This window comes from Macrosteles quadrilineatus, unplaced genomic scaffold, assembly GCF_028750875.1.
Source record: "Macrosteles quadrilineatus isolate MER2022 unplaced genomic scaffold, UCM_ALF_1.0 Scaffold_9__3_contigs__length_116548681, whole genome shotgun sequence".
NCBI classification, from domain to species: Eukaryota; Metazoa; Arthropoda; class Insecta; order Hemiptera; family Cicadellidae; genus Macrosteles; species Macrosteles quadrilineatus.
In genome coordinates, this window is record NW_026542602.1 from 53,821,239 (window position 1) to 53,845,722 (window position 24,484).

The 24,484-nt window shown below is 34.1% G+C and overlaps 2 protein-coding genes across 5 annotated transcripts in view; one reads left to right on the top strand and one right to left on the bottom strand.

Annotated features, from left to right (window-relative positions):
• Window positions 1-24,484, bottom strand: part of LOC129004332 (E3 ubiquitin-protein ligase Ubr3-like) — a 77,118-nt gene that overhangs the window by 23,121 nt on the left and 29,513 nt on the right. The gene's annotated exons all lie outside the window — the stretch shown is intronic.
• LOC129004333 (uncharacterized) lies at window positions 4,945-21,992 on the top strand. 3 transcript variants are annotated; one of them, XM_054432887.1, is made up of 11 exons: window positions 4,945-5,249; window positions 5,828-5,982; window positions 6,576-6,778; window positions 18,487-18,628; window positions 18,773-18,945; window positions 19,128-19,310; window positions 19,613-19,705; window positions 20,037-20,161; window positions 20,485-20,711; window positions 20,843-20,990; window positions 21,524-21,992. In XM_054432887.1, exons 1-11 carry the CDS (start codon window positions 5,011-5,013, stop codon window positions 21,837-21,839), a joined length of 2,004 nt encoding a protein of 667 aa, XP_054288862.1. In that variant the 5' UTR covers window positions 4,945-5,010; the 3' UTR covers window positions 21,840-21,992. The 3 variants fall into 3 exon arrangements, with proteins under 3 accessions (XP_054288862.1, XP_054288864.1, XP_054288863.1); XM_054432889.1 differs by lacking the exons at window positions 4,945-5,249; window positions 5,828-5,982; window positions 6,576-6,778 and adding exons at window positions 14,624-14,771; window positions 17,415-17,977; XM_054432888.1 differs by lacking the exons at window positions 4,945-5,249; window positions 5,828-5,982; window positions 6,576-6,778 and adding exons at window positions 14,628-14,828; window positions 17,415-17,977.

The following is a 24,484-nucleotide window of genomic DNA, read 5'->3' on the forward strand; positions in this document are numbered from 1 at the left end:
CCCCCCAAGCCAAAGGGGGGTCCTCCTCCGGGAAAATTTTCTAAATTTAGGCTTCAAATAGAGCAATTTAAGGCCAAATAAGCAATAAGTTCTATATCAAAAATCGTTCTTAAAATATAAATATTTTTATATACAGCATCTTTTAATTATATACACAAAAAATAAAAATGTTTGAAACCTAATCTCTTGCATTCACTATTTAAACAAACTCTGACCAAATGTTTCAATTGCTTTGTAGTACCAGTGTCGGCATATTTGGTATGGTAGCGTGGTAGGCTACCATAATATATTTAGATTAGAAGTATTGATATATTTTTGTTTATTACGTATTTAAATTATCGATTATTGCCGTCAATTTGTATGATTTTTCAATATTACTACAATATAGGTGTGATTATTTTATTTTCATAATGGTTTTGGTACATATGGCATTCTCGTTTTTATAATATGTTAAAGTCCTAGCATGAAAAGTACCATTGAGGACTTTCAAGTTTGAGTTTTTTATTGACGAGCAAAATCTTGCAATGTCTAATAAACACTCACAAGCTAACTATTTATATGAGTAACTGAAAGATGTTTAAATTGATCCAATATCGATTAATACAACACAAACATCGCATTGAATACAGCATTACTCACTTCAGCTTTGTTTTTGTACTGTTAGTTTGCAGAATTACAATAAAATAACACAAAATTAAGACAATTTCAACCAACTTGACGTGACCACTAGTTTCAAAGGACAAACTATGGGAGTAAAGTGATTTAAATTGTTTTGGATAGGCGATAAGGCATTTTATGTGTGTGTATGCGCGTGCGTGAGACAGACAGGACTACACAGGATCCCTTATCAGCTCATTATTATTTATTGTTGCAGCTGCTTATCGCTTGTTTACGATTTCAGTCGACAATGCTCGCCCACTCCCAATAAATGTAATTTTTTGTTAACATCAGTCAGACGACTCTAGTTGTTTTAAAGTGTCTATATAGATTTTAAAAATCTTACTGGCGCTGTATGATTTTGACTCCAAAGACTAAATTAGAGATAAAAATTTTGACGCATAACTTAATTAAATACTATTTTACAAAACCTTTAAATTGAATGGATAATATACTTCTACTCCTTAAAATCCTGATTGGTATATAGGCCTACTTAGAGGTAAAAGAAAAGAATAACATTTAATAAAACATAAGCGGAGCAATGTTTTTATTTTTAAAAGTATTTGAACTCCAGTGAATCTCCATTTAACACAACACAATTTTACAAGTTACGTTCTACGTTGGGACAAGAGTTTTCATATTTATTGTATTTTTGCCCCAAGCGCGGGGCCCCTTCAACTCATTCGCCGCGGCCGTACGTTCGGGCGAGCGGCTTCGTAACTGAAACTTGTCCGTCACAGCCTAGCACATATGCTCGTGTAAACCAGGCCTAAGCGTGGGGCCCAGTGCAACTCTGAGGAAAAGTCCCTTAGGGTCAAGAATTTTGTTCCTAGTAATGCCTTAAAATGCACCTAACAATAACCTAAAATATAGGATAACGAAAATAAAAATAAAGCTGTTACAAAAGAAGGCCATGTGGTAAGTGTCTGATCAATTTTCAAAGTTATTAATAAAAACTACTGTGCAAGGGGGCCCCTGTCGGGGCCCCCCTTGGCCCGGGGGCCCCGGGCGCTCGCCCCCTTCGCCCATAGGTAAGTCCGGCCCTGATTATTTATCATGCATGTCAAGGAATATTTTGTTATATATTAATGCTGCAATGTAATTGGGTTACACCTGTTTTGAAGCATTGGAATGGAATGAAATAAAATAAAATAAAAATAAATAAGTAAGTGAACCTGGGGAATTTTTAATCTACATACAGTATAGTTTTGGGGGATTTTTCTGTAACCCTTAATTTTACAACAATATTTCAATATACAAAATATTTTGTTTTTTTAATTGATTTTAAAAATTAAGGTTGGAAAAAAAGGCTATAAAAGGTTTAGGCTATAAAAAATGAGTAGTAGAGTAGTGCAAGAATTATCTGTTAGTACAGTATTTGTTTTGTAAATATTAAGTTATGGCATTAGTCAGTTGTTTATGTAAAACTGTAAAGAAGACTTGTATAGTCAAGAGTCAACATATTGGTCTGGACAAGGATCAGGCTAAATAATACATCTTGCTTGATGTATGCATCATATTATTATAGTTACCTACTACTAAATTTCATATATTAAACAATTCTCAGCAGAGTTTCGTAGTATACCAATAAAATTTCCAGGATTACCATTGCCTGTAACCAACCACTCTGCTTTTTAACTAATTTCAATACTCATAAAAATCATGAGTCTTATCTCTTACATGTTAAAATAAATTAGGGTTGGGCCACTTGACCTCAGGTGCAGGTTAATGTGATGGTGTCAGTTGTTGCATTGCAGAAACTCTTTTCGTCTTCCCTGATTGCAATCCTGTCTACCACTAGTCAGGCTAATAAACTATATTTCAAGGTCTTTCCCATATAGGGAATAAGCTATTACCATAGTACTCATCGTAGTACTCATGGTAAGACCTGGACGCGGGACCGATTTTTTTTCGTTTTGAGGTCCCTAGAGGCCAAAAACACCATCCGTTCAAATTCATATATATATATGTCCGTCAGCACGATAACTCGAGCAAAAATGATCCGATTTTGATGAAATTTGGTACAAACGTGTAAACGTACGTTTATTCGAACAAGTTCGCGATCCAGCATGATCGGACCATGGGAACGGGGGTTTACGGGGGGTTTTATGGGGTAAAAATAGGTTTTTTTTCATTTTGACCCAAAAAAACAGAAAATTTAGCAATTTCTTTCCAAACCATTTTGTGGAGCTTAAAAAACAAATAATTTAGTATATTGAAGCGTTATTATGCGCCTAATGGTTACGGAGAAAATTCCAAAAAATTGAAAATTGAAAATTCCCATGTTATTCTTATGGAGAATTAGTAAACTGTTGTAGTTTGCTTGTTTATGAACATATTTTGATCAAATTTGGAAAATGTTTTTATTTCTTACTAACTATTTACATTTTACAAAAAAAACAAAAAAAAAACAGTTTTACCCTCCCTGATGCAGCAAACCTAAGTACTTGTTAAACTAATTCTATTTAAATCGAGAATAAATGTTATATTTTTAAGTAGACATTTCAGTGTAGCCTAAATCTAATCAGTCAAATGGAAATTCGCTTAGTCTGCAGGTTTGCTGCGGCGGGGGTATTTATTATATTATTTAAATAATATAAACTTTTGTTTATATTATTGGCTTTATGTAAATATGTGATTTTAAATATTATTTTTTAAGACGTAGGATTTGGAAATTTATTGACTAATGATATAAAATACAGATAGGATTGTTCTGATTTTCTTGATATGTGTGCAAGATATTCTTCAGTTGAATCTAGATTCTGTTTTCCTTAATAATTAAAACAGCTGATTGTTTAAGGTAACTACCAGTGATGCCAACCATTAACCACAGAAACTTACATTGCTTGATACAGTAAACATTGGTTTATTTCCTTATTTATAAACTGATTTATTAAATTTGGTATTGTTAGAGTTGTAAGTATAATAAAATTGTCTAAATGAGCCATTCATAAAACAGTTTTGTTTACCTAATGTGTATTATGTAATAAAAAAAATGTTAAGTCACTGCCATTTTGAAATCAAACCTAATTAATATACGAATAAAAATTCTCCTAAAATTGGTCTTTGCGTTATGTAGTAAATTTAAATTCACTAAAAAAAACGGCTAACAAACACCCTGAATAGGTGTAGGACCAATTTAAAAAAAGGTGAAACAGACACAAGTTTCACTAACAAATTACAATACGTGTCTTAGGCTATTTTGGCTATGGCACTTAAACGAGACAAGGCAAATTTAAATTATTTTTTTTAACCGACTATAAGTTTTTAAAGAAAAGATACAGTAGCCAAGATGTTATTAGTTAACAGCATCCGCTTGACTGCCAGCGCGAGAATGTCAAACGATTACCCGGAAAAATGACGTCATCAAGAGGAATGGGAATTCCAGACATTCTAACAACAATTTCTATATTTCGAAATTAATTCACAATTTTAATTTACATTCAATCAGTGATGTAAAATTTAAAATACATTTTACACCAAGTTAAAGAATGGTTATTAAAAAGCAGTAGATTACGTAGAGTAGCTCATTAGGCCTCGGGTACGATACGAGCGGCGAGCAGTGAGCGGCAAGCGGCGAGCGGCAACCTGAGCGGCACGTAAGCGGCGGTGGTGGCTACGATACAAGCGATACTTTTATAACGCTCATGAAATTTATCAAGTTTTATGAGTTAGTTTAGTATAAAATGGTAAACTATGCTTACCTGCAAGACGTATTGCAACTTTGGTTGCTATCTGACAATTGTTTGCCTTTAAAGAAAAACTTGTAGGTTTTAGAAAAACCTTAACCATAATTGTTTCCATACTTTTCTGGTGACTGAAGTGTTTTAAAACTTCCTTGCTGGTCATTCCACAAACATTACCTGGACTGCACCTCACGTATCGACTTGTATCGCATGTTTGCTGCTGTTTCCCTGTCATTTTAGGCCGAACTGAAGCATGACTCACCTGAGCGGCGAGCGGCGTTTTCGCGAAAATCGGTTTTGACTTGGAACCATGAGCGGCGCTGAGCGGTGTCGCTCACCACCGCTCGCCGCTCAGACGTATCGTGGCCACCCTCAACCAATTTACACGCAACTAAATGAGACCCGATGTCAGAGCGGCGCCGCTCATGCCGCTCGCCGCTCACCGCTCGCCGCTCGCCGCTCGTATCGTACCCGGGGCCTTAGTCATTGGGCACAAAAGAAAGGGAGATAACCTAGTTCAAGGTCATCTGACAGCCGTCTGCGCATGCGCGCCAATCAGCTGTTAGCTCCTTGAGGAGACATTCTAGACCAAGATGGCGGCCCGACACTAGCACAGCTGTTGTAACGGTCGTGCAGCAACAGCAACATAACCTCAACATAAACAAACATGACGATACGCGTGATATTACTAGTTTTAGTCGCGTCTCCGTTAGCCAATTGTTTGATTAGTCTTGAAGATGTAGGTGATATTATATCGTTCGCACACGAAGTAGTCATCGATGTTCTTCAGGCCTGGAAGCTGGTTAAGCCCTTTGTGGAGGGTGAGGGCCCTCAACACATAGATTTGCCGATAATCAAAAGCAAGGAGAAACAAATCCTGTCCAGGATTGCTTTGGTAACCGACAAGTAAGTTCCAAACTCATTTCATTTACTTCAAAATTTAAAGTTAAATTTTATTTTTTCCTTGAATAAGAAAAATTGCAGATGATAAAATTGGTTTTATACTTAGGTAGATAATAAAGTAGTGGTGATTAGTTTAGAATAAATAAAACCTACCATGACAAAACACGATTTGAATTAGAAAATAATATTTTACTTTGCACGTTTAATTTACTTTTTGTTTCTGTTTACTAAGATTTAATAAAGAATCATACAGTACTTGACTCTGAGGAGATTTAATCAACAGTAATATACAATACAGTATACAGTAGGCTAACCTCCTTACTTTTACAGTACAAGAAAATTATGTTATAGACTTAAAATTTATTCGAGAATGCATTTGAATTGTCTTAAAATAATTAACCATGACCAAAAAGCTTTGGCCAATAAATCTTACGGTACCTTAGATTAAAGGGTTGACCCGCCTTTTTATTTTCAGAATTGATTTCTCCTCACAACTATTCAGGTAGGCTTTAGCACCATAAGGCTATTATAGATTATTTCATTGTATCTTCCACAATAACTAACTGATTTTCTTGTTCCAGAGTTGAGCAAGTGGACAAAATGGTGCAGAGCGTAACTTCTGCCTCGATGTTGAATCTCAAACAAGACATTCCGTCCCAAATAAGACTTGAGCTTCGGATCGATACATTGCTTGACCTCATCTCCATGATGAATTTCGCAGATCACAATTTTAAGCGTAAGTTTTCTCAGGCCAAAGTTGACTCAAAGGAAATATATATCACATTTTCATGGAAGTCGTACACAAAGATTTTGCAAAAGTCAAGTAGAGCAGTTTTACTTGCTTAGAGATAACAACCCGCTTTGGCACATTGCCAATAACAACAAGCAGATAAAACAGAACTGAAGACATTCACTGAGCTCTTTGAAACATTGTTTTAGTATGATAACTCTTATCAAGTAAGCATTGGTTTTTTAGTTAGCTTTTGTTTATGTTGGTTTGCTCGAGTAATTTGACCTTCCTAAATTGTAATTTTGTCAACTGGTATAAAACCATAAATTCTTGATACAAAATTGTGAATATTGTAATCATGTTTAATTTGAGCAAATAAATACTGACAACATAAACAAATCAAATGCCGACAGAATGGGAAGAAAGGAACTTCTCCGTGGAATTTCTGATAATTTGCCATATGCAACTTAAATGGTATAGTGATAAAGATTCAGCGCAAATACTTAAACTCTGCTCTAAAACAATATAGTTGGCACTACCCCTATTTCAAAACATCTGCAATATTTCATACAATGCTTATCCACTTGTCTTTTACACAGAGTACGCAGACATAGACAACGGCACAGAGTTCAAGATAGAGCGTCACACGCTGGAGAGTTTTGCGTCATTCGTAGTCTCCCACAACCCTAACTCCGTATTGGGAATCCTGGATAGGCTCCACACCATGATACATCCAGACCTGGACCAGGGACAAACTTTCCTTCACACCGGAATATTAGAGCAGATCCGGCACGTGCTGCAGGTAAGTGTACAACAATCTAGTTTAACCAATTTGATTACAATATACTGACGCTTTTGATCCACTTTATTTTGGATCTATTTGCCGCAATTCAGAGATACTTAAATGGTTTGAAGTTACCTTAAGTAGAGATGTTTATCTTGATTTTTTTATGGTTTCAGTCTTCTAGTTTCAATAAAATGTGTGATAATGCAGTACAAATATCTTTAGAGTAAATACAATGTGTATTGAATAATTTAGTGATGTAGTAGTGAGTACGGTATGGCAAAATGTTAATGATTTTTCAGGATTAAAATAAAGCCTGATACTTGCAAAATACATGTGTAAATAACTTATTCATCCTCCTAAACCACTGCTTACCCCATGTGTATGTTTATTGTTTGTATTATGTTTTTGCCCTAAAACTCGAAACATCAACTTTAATAAATTGACTAAAAATCGATTAACTCAATGTTAATGAAAGATAATAGAAGGATCTTGTAAAAATTCAAATAATATTTTATAGTAATTTGTATGATTAATGTAGACTAATTGAATTAAATAAGTTTCAATGATAACATAATGGAGTATAATATTGAATATTGAAACTGAAATTAAACACTATACCACACTTAATATCTAAATAATGTCGCTATTAAAAGCAAAATTCAAATATTTTTCTACTCCATATGATTTACAAAACAAAATATTTATGTATTTAATCTAGAGATAATATTGGCAAACGTTTACTTTAATCTTTCTGTGTCTTTTGAAAGATGAAGATTATGAGATTGATAATAACGTTTCAATTTTCAGTCTGAGTATAGTTTGCAAAGCAGTGGTTTCACCAGACACCTTGTGCTAACTAAGTTTGAGTCAGCTTTTCACAATTCACACTCGGATATTAGGATGTCGACTAAGCAACTTACTGAGACAGAGACACAAGACGATGAAACCAAAATTGATCGTTGGTAAAAAGACACACAGAAAAATTCACCTAAACTTTGATTATAATGAATCCAACAAGGTGAATTGAGGGACTCTTATATAAATTAAATGGAAAATCATCAACATAAGTTTTCAAGATAATGCATACTCCTATATAGGAAAATAATTTATCACCCATGATTTTACCATCAAAGATAAATTAAGCCTGAAAACTAAATGGCTGATATTTTAATCACTTATTTTTCAGGCAAAGCTATGTCTAAAATACCCCTGCTGCAGCAAACCTGCCAACTAAGCAAATTTTCATTTGTTTGAATTGATTTTCAATTAAATCTATTTAAATAACATTGGGTACAGTAGAAATTTCTCATTAATTTTATTAATTTTACACTTATTTTTTAATCTAATATGAACATGCCTAATGGTGTACCCATTTATCTAACTTGATAAGGGATCTAATGATTATAATAAAGGAAATGATAATATACAAAGGATATTCTATTTTTAATAAGTCGATTCTTGACAGAGTTTTGACTTCTAACATAATGATTTTAATGGGCTTTCTCTTTCATCGTTAGTTAATTATAAATCATTTAAGTTGATAAACGCATATACTGTTAATAGAAAAGCAACCCCTCAAAATTACTTCTGTTATTTTTTATAGTCTTATATTATAAGATCACCTTGTTAGTCATAACATATATTATTAGTTAATGTTTGTATTGATTTGTAAACGATAATTTGGGTTTAATTTGTCACTTTTTCACCTACTCAGTTTATTATATAACTAGTTCCATATGATAAAAAACAGTAATTTTTTAAGCAATCCATTCTGCATTCCTACCACAGTATTCCGGTTCAATAATAAAGAAATTCTGCGTGCTTAAGTGACCTGTCCGTTTTTACTTAAAATGTGGTTCTACAGCTTAACGTGGGTCTTGAACCATAGCAATTGTCATGGTCAATTGTTGTTTGTGGTTAACAGGATTTGAACCCACGCCACCAAGGACAGAAGTCTACCCTAAACCATATAGTCCTATTTGGGATATTTCACATACCGGTATACTAGAGTGATTCCAGTCATCATTGTCGCTTTTGAATTTTGTGAAGCTAAAATGATTGTACAATGTACATGTACATTCGGCCGACCAAAACTCAGTATCAAATATCTTTCATTTAACCACTGCATTTAATACAATGCCTAAGGATTTATCACATAAGTTACTATGCAATTTGGAGAGACCTGACAGGTTATAGGAGGGAAATCAGTATTGATTTACTGGATAACAAATATAAGGCTCTTATTGCAGTTGACTGATAAGCTTTGGCTTAAGAAGAGAGAATGTATATTGAAGGATATTCTATATCTATCTCTTTGCAATTACTTTCCATGCACATTATCAATTGATTCTATGTTTCACAAAACATACACTATTTAATTTGATGATCGAATAGAAGCCGTTGTAGGAAATGTCAAATTTAAATTGTTGTGACAAAATCGTAGATGCCAATAATACAATTAATTTGGGTTTTGTATTTATAAGGGTAAGAACCGACTATAAATTAATTACTCTTTGAAAAATGTTACAAAATGTACGACCGATTTAAATATAATAGGCTACATGAAATAACACAGTTTCGTCCATAGAATACGTCATATAATCTATAAGACCACAATTTAAAAAATTGCAGTGTAAATTGCATTAATTTCATTTAATACAGTACATCACCAAATAAAATTAATCAACAAGCAAATGATAGTTGAAAAACAATAAATTTGTTTTAAGAACAATATTTGTTGCTTTTTAAACTTTTACTCAAAATTCTTTAAAAAAAATCCCTCCACGGAAGGAATCATTTTTAGCCAAAAACATGATCGCTTTGCAAAGAGTATCTTTTTGTTTTGTTATCTTTAAAAGTAAACAGGGTTTAATTTAAAAAATATTATACATAAGCTATTAAATAAACTAACCCAACTTGCATTCAACGGCTTTCAACATTCAAAGACTGATTTTTATGCTGATATTGACCGAGGTAGGGGGGGTGAGAGACTAAAAATCAGAAACAAAGATATCAGTCATGGGACTCGTTATCAGTTCCGACTCCTCGGTTCTAGGAACTCAAGACCAGCCTTGCACATATGCAAACTGATAAGCGCGTCCTGTCTGCTAACTTCAGTCAATAATGCCGTTGACTGTTGGAAGTCAATCGTCAAAGGTACTACAGTACCAGCTGATCAAATAAAAGTCAGCATGAACACTAGTGTATTCACGATAGATAACAAATCGCGAATGGAAACCAGTTTGTAAATGTGTTAACCAGGGCTTTGAACTTGGACTACATTGTTACTATGTCTGTAGGGTGATCCGTGCCTGGTATTTAGACTAAAATAGTTTCAGACATAAAATAATTAATTTCAATGCATTATAACATACAGGGTGTAAAAGAACTTCCAGAAAGGATTTCAAGTATTTGTTCTTTTGGTCAAAACAATAAAAAACAAATTTAAATTGATGTAAACTGGTTTTCTGTATGTGAATTTTAGAATTGTATCTACTCTATAACTTTTGAAACCCCTTTTGCTATTGACTTCCTACACATTTATACGTACCAATTCAAAATGGCAACCATTTAAAAAATGGGCATCTGAAATAAATTTGAAATCTAGCGGTTTTACAAAAAATTGTAATTAATGTATTAATTTATAACATAATGACAAATCTTAACGGTTCATCGATTAGAGAGACCGTGCATTGCCCAGACCATAATAGGGACATTAAAACATCATTCAACTCCTATACGTGGTCTAGTATAAATGACAATCTAAGTTGTTTATGAACCGAATTTTACAGTTTAAGCATCGTCGAAAACATGATGGTTTTTATTGGAATCGTTCATCATAAAACCATACAGTGTAGATTCACGTTTATGGCTTTTTATTGTTTTGACCAAAGCAATAAATGCACAGGTATCTTTCCAGGAAGTTTGTGTACACCCTGTATGTCACGGGAAGAACGAATGGATGTAATTTAGCCGATATAGGCAGATCGATCAAAATAATTTAAAATACAGTATACACAATAACCACGTACACACAAATAAACATAAAACAACTAAACACTGACCCGATATGAACGCGTGCGGTGACGTCATAAGATGAGTCAAAACGCGTGTCGTTCTCAGATAATTGACGTTATGTCAATCTTCTGGCCTTTCTAAAATCCTTATCTAAGGCACTACTGCCGTCGCTGATAATGTTCGCTATTATCAATTAGTTATGATTTCAAAGTTTATTGTTTACCAAAACTATCGTAAAACGCACGGTTTAATGTGATTCATTAATTTAGCCTATTGTGTTCATGTGATTTCCTATAGTGGAGGGATCTTAATGTGGATTGGAATTTGTATAATAGTATAATTGTTGCTGAAGTCGATGAAGTTGTTTGGTTGGCATTTTTAAGCGGAGAATGTTTAGTCAGCAAATTGTCAAGTGCAAGAGCGTGAGGTTTGGCCGATGTTGAGAAACTGGGACAATCTTATGTGATTTTGTAATTCCCTGTATTGTCGGTTTTATCAATTCATTCATTGCTCGGTAAAATAATACTTTTGATGAAAGACTATATACACAACATACATTTCATGTCGATTGTAGGATTTTACGAAATTTATTTACGAGTTCCGTTTTAGTTTTTGTCTACAATAAGCTGCTATAAACTTTTTAAACTGGAATTTATTTATTTAGTTCTATACTGTAATTACATTGGCTCAGTGCAAAGAAAAGTGATAAAAAATTAAAAGTTAATAAGTCAGTGGAATGAAACTTAGTCACCGAGTTGTTTTATCATACGGGAATCGTGTATCGCCGCACAAGTGGTTTTAGTCAGCTGAAGTTAGGTTTCCTGTATAATTAAACACATCTCTTGGAGTCAGGTACTGTACTACGATTTTTGCACTGCAAAGACGAAATGCTAGGTTTCGGAAAAGCATTTTATGGTTTTCGCTTCGTCGAAAATAAACTTAAGCTATTTACTATAAGCACTAATTATTGTGAGAATATTATCAGAGAGTTATTTTTTAGTTTATTATTTTTTCCTATAAACTAACAGTTTTAACCTAAAATAGTCTGCAAATAAATACGGCCAGCATTGTTTCTATGAAAAATACAATTTTAAATTACTTAAAGCCCACACAATTACCGACGTTATTAAAATATTCGTAAGTTGACGGTCGTGTGCAGGAAGTTCATTCGTAATTGCTGTGTCAAGTGATCGAGGCCAGTGCAGCTGCACTCTGCAGCAACGTCTCCCCACACAAAGCTTTTAACCTTTGATTTCCTACAGTCGATTTGGTGCTTGGTTTTATTTTTGCAAGACGTATTGGCAAAATAAATCTTCATAATAGCTCTGACCAAGTAGCAATTTCACATACGTGTTATAAGTTATTAACAAAACTACTGATTGATTTCAACAGGTAAAACAAATTGAACTGTCAAAACTCTGTCCTGTTTTGAGCACTGCTGACATTCGCAAAAAGCTGTTTGCTGAATCACGATAAAAATGGCAACACAGCAAAATCAAAGTACAAACAGACGGTGACTCAATCACTCTCATCTCTAAACAATGAAACAATTCAAACATTGTTCACTGAATCAAACATCCTGTTGATAAAACAAACTACTGATCGAACTACACCGCGAGTCCGCGACTTCTTAGATTTATTTGTTACAAGCAAACAGTTCCGTAACATATGATTGACAAGCGTTACTAATATTGCTCCACTTTGACGTCACACGACATGCAATAATGTGTAGTTTAAACAAACACAACATTCACAGTATATTCCATTAGACAGAGAAAGGTGATCGATTAATTTAGAGAGCGACATGCCATTGGTTGTCCAATAGAAATGCAGACTGGTTTTCAGATACGTGAGTGAAATTCGATGACTTAAATTAATTCTTTACAATGTTAAAAACCCCCTGTCCACTTATCTTATAGACTAAAAGTAAATTTACATCTCAGATGGGGTGAGTGAAAGATCCATACGAAATTTTATCAGCGGTAACAGCAAACTGACATAATTTCTTACATTAGCTTGTCAAACATTCTCATAATGGGGTTACAATAGGAAGTAAACACTGTACGATATTTCATGGCAAAATCACCAAAGTTGCAATAACTTTTGAACCACAATTTTAATAAAATTTTGGGGTTGTACTATCATGTTTAGTTATAAAAGATCCATAAGACTACTATATTTTAATTAACATCTTTTGTTTATGGGAAAATCGTCATTAAAATATAAATTTAAAAAGGAAACGCCTGGAAAGTAGGCTACTTACATACCACATAATCGGGCCACAGTCCTAGTCTGTAGCTCTGTAGGCCTACATATCCACAAACAGACATCACTTCGAAAAACTTTTTTTGGTTCAGCAGTTCAAGGGACCCAAAAAAGACCCAAAACTCAACCTAGAAATTTTTTTCGAAAAAAATACTTTCTCCATATACTATGCATGTTAGACTATCGATGCTATGTATAGAAGGAGTAAACAAAATGCAGTATACTGCACATTCGTATGCATAATTTCATCCTGTTGTTAGTAGCAAAACAGGTGTATTTGAGGACATTCGCACTGATGATTCATATACCGGGAATGTTCATCACTACGCACCACTGGACTTGGTCGCCCGGGCGTGCTGTTTCCTGGAACACTATTGTTACGTTTTCACCTCTCCAACTCTTCTTCGTAACGTTTACCGCTATTCGACAACTTTTCCTAGAGCCTGGGTCTACATCGAGCCAGTTAAGTCTGAAAATCGTCCGGTTGAAGTTTGACCCTGAGACAAATAATACTAAGTTTTTTTTTCTAATTCGCAGCTAGTTGCTCTATGCTGGGCTTTTATACATCCAACACCCATTCATCTAAAACTACGCACCATAGCGTTTCAACGACGTAGAAGTATAGTGTGAGTAAATCTCAAGTTCATGTAGGTGACTGCTTTTCGACCGTCCACAGTTTTTTATGCAATTACAATCATAAGACGTATACGCGTTTTAAACAATGCACGAGTGTTTCCTTATAATTTTAATGTTTCAGGTAATAATTAAAACCCTTAAATGAAAATGGAACTTTTGTAAATCACACCGATACAACTGTAAACTTCACATATTTAGCAATAAGAAACGACGATTCTGCTATGAGGATTCCAAAAACGTAGCACAAGTCAACGCCCTCTCCTCTAATGTTTTGTTCCAACCCCCCCCCCCCCCCCCCGCATAACAACACAACCCCAATTCCGTCACGGCTGTTTACTCACGCCTCAAACAAAACAAGTCGACAGTGATAAGGATAAAGGAAGCACAACTGGGGAGGGAGAAAAGGTTACGCCATTTGCGTTGGTGCGAGAGAGAAAGAGATTGTTGGTGGGGGGAGGGGGAGGGGGTAGTCCCAATGTCACTAGACAATGTTGGATAGTGGAGGGATTATCCTGGGAAATCCGACTGAGATTAGCAATACCAAAAATGTATTTAATGTGATATAGAAACGGATTTCGTAAATGTAAAGTGTTCAACTTTCTAAACCACAGCGAATCAAATGTATCTACTTAGTTTTCCCTATAAATCAGCAACTGAACTTTAAGGTTACAACCTTGTGTTTCATCATAAGGTAAACATAGAAAAAAATTAAAAAATATATATTCTGGAAAGTGATTAAGATAATTTAAAAACTTTACCGTAACCACTCACAAAAACATTACTTGTCCATTGATACCGAGAGTTTTTAAAGCGGACAGAGTTAATTAGATCAAAAAGGAAGTCGAAGCGAGAAGGAAGTAGCCCCTCCACACCTGGGTGGGGAAATCTGTCGCCGCAAAGGGGGAGAGTGGCAACACTGTGACGCAGTGAGTTTTTGTCACTTCTGTCAGTCGGAGACATTCAGTTTCAGTCAGTGTCAGTGTGTGTGTAGAAGTGTGAGGAACAGTGGATCATTAGGGATGTGATTTCAGTGTGAAAGTCCTCATGTGATAGTGCCAGTGATTTGTTCCTCGGCCTTGTCAATATAACGGTTTGCGACCAAACTGTTACACAACCTACTTAAATGCAACCCAGTGTTATCACAAATGTAATGATTTAATACAATTATTGATTTCAAACGTTCATAAATAACTGTTGTTTGAGTGGTTTCAATTCTAGATCCATAGATTATGTTTGGCTTTAGCTTTTGATCATGCAGGTTTACATAATATTCTACCTTAAATTAAAACTGGCAACATCTTGAATTAACAATACAAAATTTACACCTCACAAAAACTCCAGAATTAACTGTTTAATACTTTAAAAATAATTGTTGACCATATCAATCGTATTACAGACAGAATAATTAACTCGACTAAACAACCTAATGATAACAAATAGAGACTGTTTAAAATATATGCCAAGACAAATTAAAATTGCTAAATCAAATATTAACTTTGTTACTAGTTCTCTTTCTTGATGTTTTACAAAATTATACTAACTTCTCAAATGCACTTGTCAATATGAAATATTTCACTTACAAATTTATTTATGAAAACTCGGTTTGAAACAAGTATTTATAAATCTCAACCAAGATCAAATTCAAAATTCAAATTGTTTATTTGGCCATTAAACATTACATAATAGGCTAAAAATGTGTCACTTAACGAGAGTAGCTTTGAACATTTAATTCAGGTACAAACAATTCTATCATTGACTATAAACCTTGGTTTAATTGCAGGTGTAAAATCATTGTTTCTGATTAGCTTTTGATAAGGAGTTATGACTTAATTAGATGATAACTAATTTATAGGTGCAATTTTTACAGAGACCTGAATCATTCCATTGAAATTGAAGCTAGTTTTAATAGAGCTGCAGATTATTGACAATCAGAACTGGGTCCAACATCTAACATGAACTTGACATTGTTCGAATGATAAGCTTCATGATGTCAGAAATCAATTATAGGCGACCTATAGAATAAACTCCAACTATTTAAATGCCAGAAAACTAATTTCAACTTAAAAGAATAAAATTATAGGTACCGGTAGAATGTTATTAAAATTATGGATACCTAGATTTGCAAAGAATGCAAAAAGAGATAAGGATGAAGAGCAAAGGATAATATTTTTAAATTTGTGTTTTTTTAGTTACCAGTACCTAAAGAAGTATAATTCTCAATATTTTAAATTTGTTTCTGTATTTTTTTACGACAATTGGCAACATTTTTGTGGCTGTAGGAGTTTTCCTGTAATCACTTTGGAATATATATGACTTAAAAATGTGTTTCGCCTTGTTTCAAACCAGAATTTTTGCCAATGAATTTAAATTATTTGTATATTGATTTTTTTGTGCTAAGTTAATTATAAAAACTCTAAAAAAAGATTTTACACTACAGGAAGATAAAGTTAGATTACTAAAGCGGAAGGCATTGATAGCAGTTTAGCGTGTTTACAAGATGTTATGACATTCATTACTGATGTAGCCTCTTTAATTCAATCTTCAACCAATCTCTATGCCTTGTTGAATTAGCTGGATGAAGGTCAAATAAATATTACACACCCTCGTTGCATTTCTTGTCAATCAAATTCCATTGCAGCTAAGTGGCATTGAAGCCATGCAAAATAGTGCATCGTACACATTTAGGGATCAAGTTTTATGGTTATTGAACTGTAGGATTATGTGATGCAAATACAGGATTTTATTTTGTTAATAACTTAAAACAACCAGTCAAAATTATTTTTTAAATGTGACGAACACAAGCAACAAGCCTACACAGATCTGGCAATATATATTTTTTAGCAAAATGTTTTTTTTAATAGCCTTGAGTTATGGTTTAAGGGATATGGTTACTCAGGATAGTTATTGGGACTATGTATTACACTCCTTGTTATTCATACTTGTCTAAACCATCTTGCTTTGATGTAAATATTTTTAATGGCTGTTTGCCGTAGAAATAAATAAATAAACTGAATAATAAGAAAGGAAATTATACGTTTAACAATATTATCAGGATTCAATTTCCTACAAATAAATCGATTTCTGCAAATATAAACCCCAAAGATATTGCAGGGTAGTCCAATACATGATAATTAAAATAAATAACAACATTTAAGGACCAAAACTTAATTTTTTTTTACATTCAAAAAATGTTCTAAAGCTGACAACATGTTAAATAACTCCCCTGATTTAAAACAATTAATGATTACAGCTTGTTGAATGGTCTGTGCAAATCCCAACTCACAGGACAACAAAGAGCAAGTCTCAAGGACAAACATAGTCAGCAGGTGCAAATGTTACAACAACACAGTCTGTGTACAGTAATATCCTTCTGATCAGCACATGCCACACAATAATACCTTGTCATAACGTTTGCAAGTAGGCTAAAATAATTGTCCAAATTTAGTTTCCAATTGGCTTGATGTTTTAAAGTTTAATTTTAATTTGTCTTACTAATATGGAAATGACATTGTTTTCCAGTATTTCTGTTTTTGTTATAGCAGAACTAGGTCAGGAACTTAAATAATTACGACAAACTTGAATGTAATAAAAAACGCTAATTCATAATTGTAACAAAACATTACCAAACTACTTCACATAAACATTATTTATGAACACATAATTTTTTAAGAAAAATGCTTGTAGCGTTAAGATGTTTTACACTAATATGAAAAATATCCCAACATTTTTTCAGGTTCCTCAGCAAATGTAAATAAACCCAAGATGTTAAATCCAAAGATTACGTTAGCAATAGTGCTCCTAGTGGCCACGGCCACCGTCGAAAGCAGGGTACCTCACAAACCACTCAGCGAGGCAGATATAATAAGAAACTCAGCGATAACATACATCGACGAATTGTGGTCAAACATAACAGACAATTACGAGTGGATCTACAATGCGCAAAAATCGCACGGAACGGACTCTGCGATGCTACAGGCGTACAAAGTGATCTGCGATAGGATAGACCGTTTCGTCCCTGCTTCGATTCCCGATGTTTGCGACGATATTTGGAACTACGCTAGAATCAAGGTGGAGCTTGTCGGAGTGGACGGACTTTACGGCAACTTCAGGAAGTACCAGTTGGAGCCGGCGCATAAACACAAGATGTTCCAACGAGCGTGGGAGGACCTCGCGGAGTCCGTACTACACGAGTCTGATACTCTACATTCCGTACCTAGCTCTCTGGAGGCTATACACTACCTGGTGACTGGCAGTGAGCGAACCACTGAACCTTCCCTCTACACTCTCATGGGGGAGGTAAACACGACCATAAAATGCCAGTGCTCGATAATATGTAATTCTGTTTAATTTTTCTGCTTGAATTCAGTTTTGAATTCCAATTATACATATAAGTATTCTTTTTCATCACACAACAGAAATATTTTAAGCAATAAATTTGTCAAATGCCCTTTGCTGTTGAAAAAAAACCTCTTTAATTGTTATTAGAATCCATAATGGTTTTTGGCATTAACTATATTGTCTGGTGTAGATTGCTGTACGATGTTTCACCCTTACTTTTAAGAGACATCTTCAGTGGCTAGGCTGAGACTAGCAAAGACAAAACGTTTGACAAAATCCTTACTTGACAACACAGATGACGCGAAAAACCACTATCCATTCTAATTACATCAGCTGAAAAAGCCTACCAATGGAGATTTTCTATTGTAGTGTGCATTAAACCTAACATTTTTATCATGAAACTTGTTAATGATATTTTGCAGGTGTAATTTGAGAAATTAAAAATTACAAATCCATCAATGTTACAGGAAGGGGAAAACTCGCTATGTCACGTTCAACAATCACCACACCAGATCATCTACAACCTGTACAACTCTCTGCAAATGACACAACTCAAAGGCTACACCATGATGCAGTTCTCCTGGATGCTTCTGCGGCTTTATAAGAAAGGTAGCCTGACTTAATAATTTAATAACTATTATTTTAAAGTATAGATCCCTGTAGTAAGATAGCGAATTGTGCTTTCTGTTTTGTTTTGACTAGTACCGCGTATTACTAGTACTGTCATTGAATTTGAACCAAAATCTTTTACAGGAAATTTCACAACGGAATCACGACTCATGAGGGAGCGTTATCTGGAGAGGATGGCTGAGCAAGCGATTTCTCTCAAAGAGGCACTGAAAGAAGCGGACTCTGCGTATTGGAAATGCGACCCAAAACACCAAGTGGAGGGGGAAACTTACATCCAGCTGACTAGGCTTCTACAGGTAGAGTAACATAGAAATTGAGGTTCATAATCCAAACTACTGTTGAAGTAGTAGAACATATTACAATTAAAAGCAAAGTATCAAAATTATAATCACAAATCAATCTAAATCATTCATTCCTAAATTTAACGTCAAACAGAAAACCATCAGCTATCAGTTTTTCATGTTTGTGTGTTTTCCAGGGTTATATACAGAACGAAGTGGATATGAATCCAAAGCAGACGTGTTCCGAGAACTGCGGCTATTACCAGATGACCAAACAGCATAGTTGTTATGAGAACCAATTCTGCGCCAAACAGAGGGCTTGCCAGGGAGATATTGTCGAGTGTCAATACATCGACTCGGACATGTGGGTTTGTCAGGCTGTAAGTGGAGATTTATCTGATAAAATGTTAACAATTTTGTATAATACGAGTGGTTTTGCAATGACAAAAATCCTCTGAATTTAATTTTATATTTCACAACTTGCCTATGCAGCAAATTAGTAAGCAATTACTTCCAAAATTTTGCATTGTCAAAAACACTTAAGCTTATAATTTTTCCAATTGCTTTTAATTTCAACAATTTTAATTTTCTCTTAGCCCGTAGAACGCCTGTAATTCTTAAGTTTCACTTCTTTTGTCACTTGTCTTCAAATTTCACTACAAAACCATTTATTTTCCTACAGGATCCTACTGTGTCCAAACGTCGCTATGACTGGATTGAATATGAAAATGGAAGAGTCTTAGGCAACAAGGGTTCCTGCCATAGAACGAGCAAGGTAAATGTTTGTGTAGATCAATTGATGTACACGATTCTCAAGCACTTCTCATCATGTGTAATTGGTATAGTCTGTTGGAAAAAACTAAATAATGTAGTCTTGAGTAAGACTACTGAAAAAAAAATTATTAAATAAATTAAAATTAATGAACAAGATTCCTTTTTTGGGGCATTACTGTTTTGCCAATTTAGGTTGGTACAGATAGTTGACAAACTATTTTATTTGTCTTTATTTTTACATTTCACATGATTGTAATGAACACAAGATTTAACTATTAACTATAGTGTGAAAATTAATTGAGTATGAGTTAAACTTTGAAAAATATTTTCAGGTGGACAGCTGGTGGAGATGGCTTTTCTGGCATTGCTCATACTGTTTCTGCATGTGTGACGACCCTACAAACTCCGACAGATACTTCAGTCTGAGGAACGTCTTGTCTGACACGGATAACAACAAGTAAGTATCTTTAAACGGCCGTCCCTGGCATTGCGATAAACAATCAAACAACAGCACAAATTCCTTCCCTGAGAAGAATTCAAATAAAACATAATTCCCTTTAACACTAATTAACTAAAAAAACTTCTAAAATTCTCTAAATTTACTTCGCAGTAAAACTTCTACAATGTAACAATTGTTGACTTTAAGAATATGAATATATCCTTCCAAATTGTCCTCTTGGCAATTTATGGAATTGCCTTTAAATTCCTGCTGGTGAAGTTACCATAATAATAAATTGAAGACACACACCAACAGTCCAGTTAACACAATACATTTTCCAGAGTCGTCACCGGGATCAGATTCGTCAAGATGAACGGAGTCGTCCACATGCAGATCCAAGAGGGCTCGTTGGGTCGTTACGGACACATCAACGGAACTTCATGGCAGTCAGTCGACAACTTCAAGACCAAAGACACCATTGAGGGCAAGGACTACATGAAAATGTCTTACTACAAAAGAGCCATTGATTTGGACGATCTTTTGGCACCTCCGGAACACGTTATTACAGGTGAGTGAGGTGAAAACAGTTAAACAAATTTTTCCCCTGATATCTTGAATTCAAATCAAAGGACAGCTTAACTGAAGAGTTTCTCCTTAATCAATTAACAAAGTAAAAAACAATCATTTTTTTTCTTGCAGGAGTGAAATTCCGAATGGTTGGTTCCCACTTGAATTTGGAAATTCGAGCTACCCCGTTTAACTTCACGTCAGGCCAACTTCTCGACCCAGGCAGGAAAGACCAATGGCTGAGCAATGACAATACAGACGGATCACCAGTTAAACCAAGGTAACAACACTATCAGAAAACATTTCAATTGCTGTAGTCCAAATTAGTTCTTAAGCCAGTGTTTCTATTTAATATAAGGTTTTAGACCGTTGGAAAACTATGGATATTTTTTTAGATTTTTTTTACGAAATTTCAACAAGCCAATGAGAATTGTATGTAATTGATCAGGTAGAACTTGTCACTCACAAAATGTGTTTCAAGGTTGGTTTAGCATCAGTATTAGCCCCTTAATAGCAATAGGAATTCAATGGAAAATTCACAGTTAAACTACCTTTCAACTGTAATTTTTTTTTTTTTTTTTGAGACAGCAACGCCATTGCATAATTTATACTGAATGTGAATGCAACATGAATGTAGAGTAAAAAAAAAAAAATGATTTTCTGTAGCTTTGTTACCGATGAAGATTAGTTATTTCTTGAACCAACACTGTTAATTAGCCCAATTAATCCAGCAACATTTTGTTTGATCACTATAACCACTCAGCTACCAAAGCTGCTATTCTGCGAGTTACTACTTGTTTGTTGTGTTTGCAGGACTAAAGTGAGCCTAGACTCCGCAGACAATCCGCTCCACTCGTTGTCGCCCTCCAGAATAGACTCCAAGTCCGACCAGTACCTATTGTTCACCCACTCGGACATTGATCTAGACGCTGCCCAGACCACCGTACCCTTCATCGACTCTCAGATGGTGTCGCCACAGCCCCCCGTCCCACTCTCAGGCATCGGAGTCTACCACAAGGGAGTCAGGTGGTTCGGAGGATTCATCGGACTCAAAGTGTTCACCTACGACTTTGGCAACCACATCGAAGACAGCTTTACCGACCTTAACGGAATAGACACAGTGAACTAGCCGATGTATCAAAGTCTTAACTGTTGTATCAAATAGCCGTTATCAAGTCAGAAATAACCTTGAACCCTCACAATCGAGGGTGTAATAAAGAATTTATTATTTTGTAATATGTTTTTTAATTAGTAAGTTTTTATAAAGTAATTTTTTGTAAAATGTGTTTCATTGACATGTCCTGCATTAATTTGTATCCATTCATTTTGTAAGTATAAGGACAAGAACAATAAATTATAATTTGTGTAGGCCTAATGCACATTTATCATTACCGTAATTTCATTTCAACCAAAAAACTATTAACATGATTAGTTAATTTATCTTCCAAAGACAGCTTGTGTTTGAAATTTAGTTTCACAATAATTAACTCAAAGACTGGCACTAGGGTCATATGAGTTTGTTTTGACAACATTTGAGAATGACAAAACTATTATGATATATCATTTTATATTTTCTCAAATTTGATCTTTTACGGAATGGGCTTACATTGATAGGTAAACCCATTTCTAAAAGTAAAATATACAAGAGGATGCAGTAAAAACATTAGGTGCGCTGCTTGACTACTTATTATGTAAACATTGCATTTCATCCACAACACATCTTATCAGATCAATACTATCATTAAGTGTCCAAGTATTTAAATAAGTTCATCTTGTATTGTATTTAAATTTTAGTCTATAAGGCACTAAGGCAGTGATACAAACAAATTTACGTTTATTTTGTGGTAAACTAAAAATGACAATAATTTTATTACCACAATGGTGGTACAAAATATGAGATGTATTTGTTTACTTTATTGATTTATTACCAGTATAAATTATTGACTTGCATTTATGTGTTAAAATTTAGATGATTAGTGATTGCCAACTAGAAATCATCTTATTTGAATGTAAACTAGATTTAATTATTTGTAACAAAAAGACTTGCATTAATAAATGAATAAAGAACACATTCATTCAGCTCAACTTTTTATTCAACCATTTCAACCAGTTGTTAAAGCTCCAAGGTTAAATTTTAAAATAAACCTTGTGTTGTTGGTTGTATTTTTATTCATTCACTACAGGGAACTATAAACTTTAATCCGTTGGAGTTATCAGTTAATTAGTTCCTGTGCCAAAACTGGTGATAAGAAAACAATGCATGATTGACCTTGTAGAAAGAGATGATAACATTCACTGCTTCAGAGGATATGTGTTCCAGTAGTGTTTTACTGTAACTACAGACAGTGCTCGATTTGTAAAAAATGAGGTGACGGAACTGTAACTAGGAGTCTCAATCCCGGGATCCCGAACCCCGGTCAGTTTTTGATACCTAGAAATCCCGGGAATGGCGTCTATTAACCTATGTTTATTTTTTAATTAATTTGAGAAGTTTTACTTACAGATAATAAATAAAAATATGGCCAATAATACTTGAAACACATATACTGTTTACTTTTAGGATGATAAATTTATAAATGAAATATGGTATAAGTCGTGATATCTATTTGGATTGGACAATTAATTATCATTAAACTCAATAGGCGAACTTAGTGTATTTGTTTCTAGTTTATTAGACTTATTTTGATTTATGTTCTGTAAATGTTATTAGGCCTACATTAGTTAGAAGTTAATTAAAGTTATTTTGAGTTTTACTTTTGACATTAAACGCAAACAAAGCAATTGATATGGCAAACATAACATGGCAATCTGTAGTTGAAGTATTATTTCCTTAACAACATTGAAGGTCTAAAACACACTATTATTTTTATTAAGATTGCTTATATTTAGCATCTTTATCTTCATACTGTATTTGATTTTTAGTGTGGTGATTAAATTTTGTATAATCCAAAATTAAGTTTTTCGAAAACAGGTTATTTTCAAAATAATTGTTTTCTTGCTATCAACATGAAATCTTTACGCTGAAGCTGGGGATTCTTCCCAAATTATCATATTTTAACTTTATATATTGAGTTATTTAGTTTCTATATTAGCATAGGCATTATTCTTAGTAGTCAAATTTCCAGCTGTGCATCTTGGCAAGTTTAGTGAAGCGTGACGTGTAGGTTACATGCAAGTGTGGTTCTTGTTTTTGTATATTAAATTCTAGAGTGATAAATCAACATTTATACACTGTAAATAAGAAGGATGGGTGATAAAAGTTCCGTGTAGTAATATTTTTTTAAGTTAGAAAACGACAAAATTGCACTGTCTAACAATAAGGCCAGTTTAAAGCATTAGAGGACTCAACAAGGGGACTTCACGCTCATTTAAAATGGCTTCAAAGTTAAAACTAGGGATGGTCAAGTCTCGAAATTTTGGGAAATTTTCGGGAAATTTTCAATCTCGTTACACGAGACGAGATTACTTTTTGGCCGAGATTTTTATCGAGACGAGAATAAAAAAAAAAAAAAAAAAAAAAAATTAAAAACGCCTGCAAAAAGTCAATGCAATACCCGCAATACAGGAGCGTGTTGTAGTTGCCTTTCCTTTTCGAAGGCGTTCTTATTTAATTAATTCTTTTAATGTAAATATTACTTTCATTATTTTAATAATATTACTTTAATAACATTTGAGAAGTTTTGTTAAGTGTAAGCAGTGTGAGGAATGTTTTATTACTATAAAAAAAGTCAAAACAAGTAACTATTTTATAAAAATTAATATTGCTTTTATTTT

Coding starts and splice junctions, on each gene's coding strand:
- LOC129004333 (XM_054432887.1), top strand. CDS start 5,011: ATGACGATACGCGTGATATTACTAGTTTTAGTCGCGTCTCCGTTAGCC. Junction 5,250..5,827: donor ATTGCTTTGGTAACCGACAA/GTAAGTTCCAAA, acceptor TTCTTGTTCCAG/AGTTGAGCAAGTGGACAAAA. Junction 20,991..21,523: donor GGATCACCAGTTAAACCAAG/GTAACAACACTA, acceptor TTGTGTTTGCAG/GACTAAAGTGAGCCTAGACT.